We start from the raw sequence: 1241 nt of genomic DNA, 5'->3' as shown, positions 1-1241 counted from the left end.
GGGGAAGGGCTAAGGGAAGTGGGAAACTAATAACAATGAGTACAAACATGAAGAAAATGTTCTAAGACTGATTGTACAACTCTTCCTGCTGTGATTGAGCTATTGAATGGTAGGATATGTGAATTATATGTGAATAAGTGTGTTGAAAAAATAAGAATACAGTGGCAATATGAATTTGTGAAAAGCTTAAAAATTCAAATATTTTCAAAAGATTTCACTGGAAACTAAGGGCTCTCACCCTTGAAGCCCCGTCAGTTCTCAAAGGAAGGTCTCAAGATTCGCAGACTGAGCATCACTTTGGCCCTCATCAGAACTACACACTCTCAGTTCCCCACCTTCCAGACCTACCCACTGGACGGCAGATTTGAGGGTGGAACCCAATTGTTTGTGTTGTAATAAGTCCTCAGGGTGAACCAGACACCGCTTTACACAACCAGACAGGTAGTATGTCCAGGTAAACACCTCACCTCCCTCTGCAACCCTCAACCCAACTAGCAAGCCTCTGGAGGAGCAGACCCCAGAGACCACTTCCTACCGTGCAGTGATGAGCGGGAGCTCCATGCCGCACCCTGCCAGCCAGAATGTTGCATTGTAGACAGGAGAGGATCCAACGACCGAGACGGATTCCACCAGATTCCCACCTGGTCTAGCTGTTGCAGAATCGGCCTGAGAAACTAGAGAGCAGAGGCCAAGTCTCAGGAACCAGGAAGGGAGAGCTGCCGTGTGGAATCCCCCAGGGAGATAGGGAGCTACTTGGACCTTCACACCCACCGCCACTGAGTCTGTGCTGACTCATTGTCACTCTACTTTCAGCTTCTGAGAATAGACATCTTCCTGGGACACTAGAGAGCCCCAGCCCCCAAAGGCCCCTCTCTGCAGCTGTGCAATGTCCAGGCACAAGAGAGAAGAGGGGTCTGTTTTATAGCTAGACTTCAATCGCAGGCTTAGTAACCCTCAGAGTCTATCCTTGGAGGGAATGAGATGCTACAAAGAGCAGCAAAGTTGAGCCCCAGTGTCGCACAAGGTTTGGTGGAAAAGGGAAAGTGGGTGAAAGGTGGGAGTTTGAAGTCCGGAAGGCAAACGACACTACTTTGTTTTGGTGATGGGGGCAGCATTGGAAGGACCCTTAGTGAGCATGCTGTCCCAAAGACTTGTGGACAAGCAGAGCCAACTGTGACCAAGAGAGGTCAGGTGTAAGGCATCATCAGAACAAAAAATCTTACCATAGTGAATGATGGGGG

General features: G+C 48.8%; 1 protein-coding gene across 1 annotated transcript in view; it reads right to left on the bottom strand.

The window, feature by feature from the left end:
- PKHD1 (PKHD1 ciliary IPT domain containing fibrocystin/polyductin) overlaps nucleotides 1-1241 on the bottom strand; it is a 579560-nt gene that overhangs the window by 526028 nt on the left and 52291 nt on the right. Inside the window, exon 23 of the mRNA XM_045294754.1 lies at nucleotides 536-674. Within this exon, the coding sequence (XP_045150689.1) occupies nucleotides 536-674 (139 nt within the window). The remainder of the gene's footprint in view (nucleotides 1-535; nucleotides 675-1241) is intronic.

This window comes from Echinops telfairi, unplaced genomic scaffold (assembly GCF_000313985.2).
Source record: "Echinops telfairi isolate 266 unplaced genomic scaffold, ASM31398v2 ScPeMD7_3533;HRSCAF=4204_1, whole genome shotgun sequence".
Lineage (NCBI taxonomy): Eukaryota > Metazoa > Chordata > Mammalia > Afrosoricida > Tenrecidae > Echinops > Echinops telfairi.
This window is presented reverse-complemented; position numbering and strand designations above follow the sequence as displayed.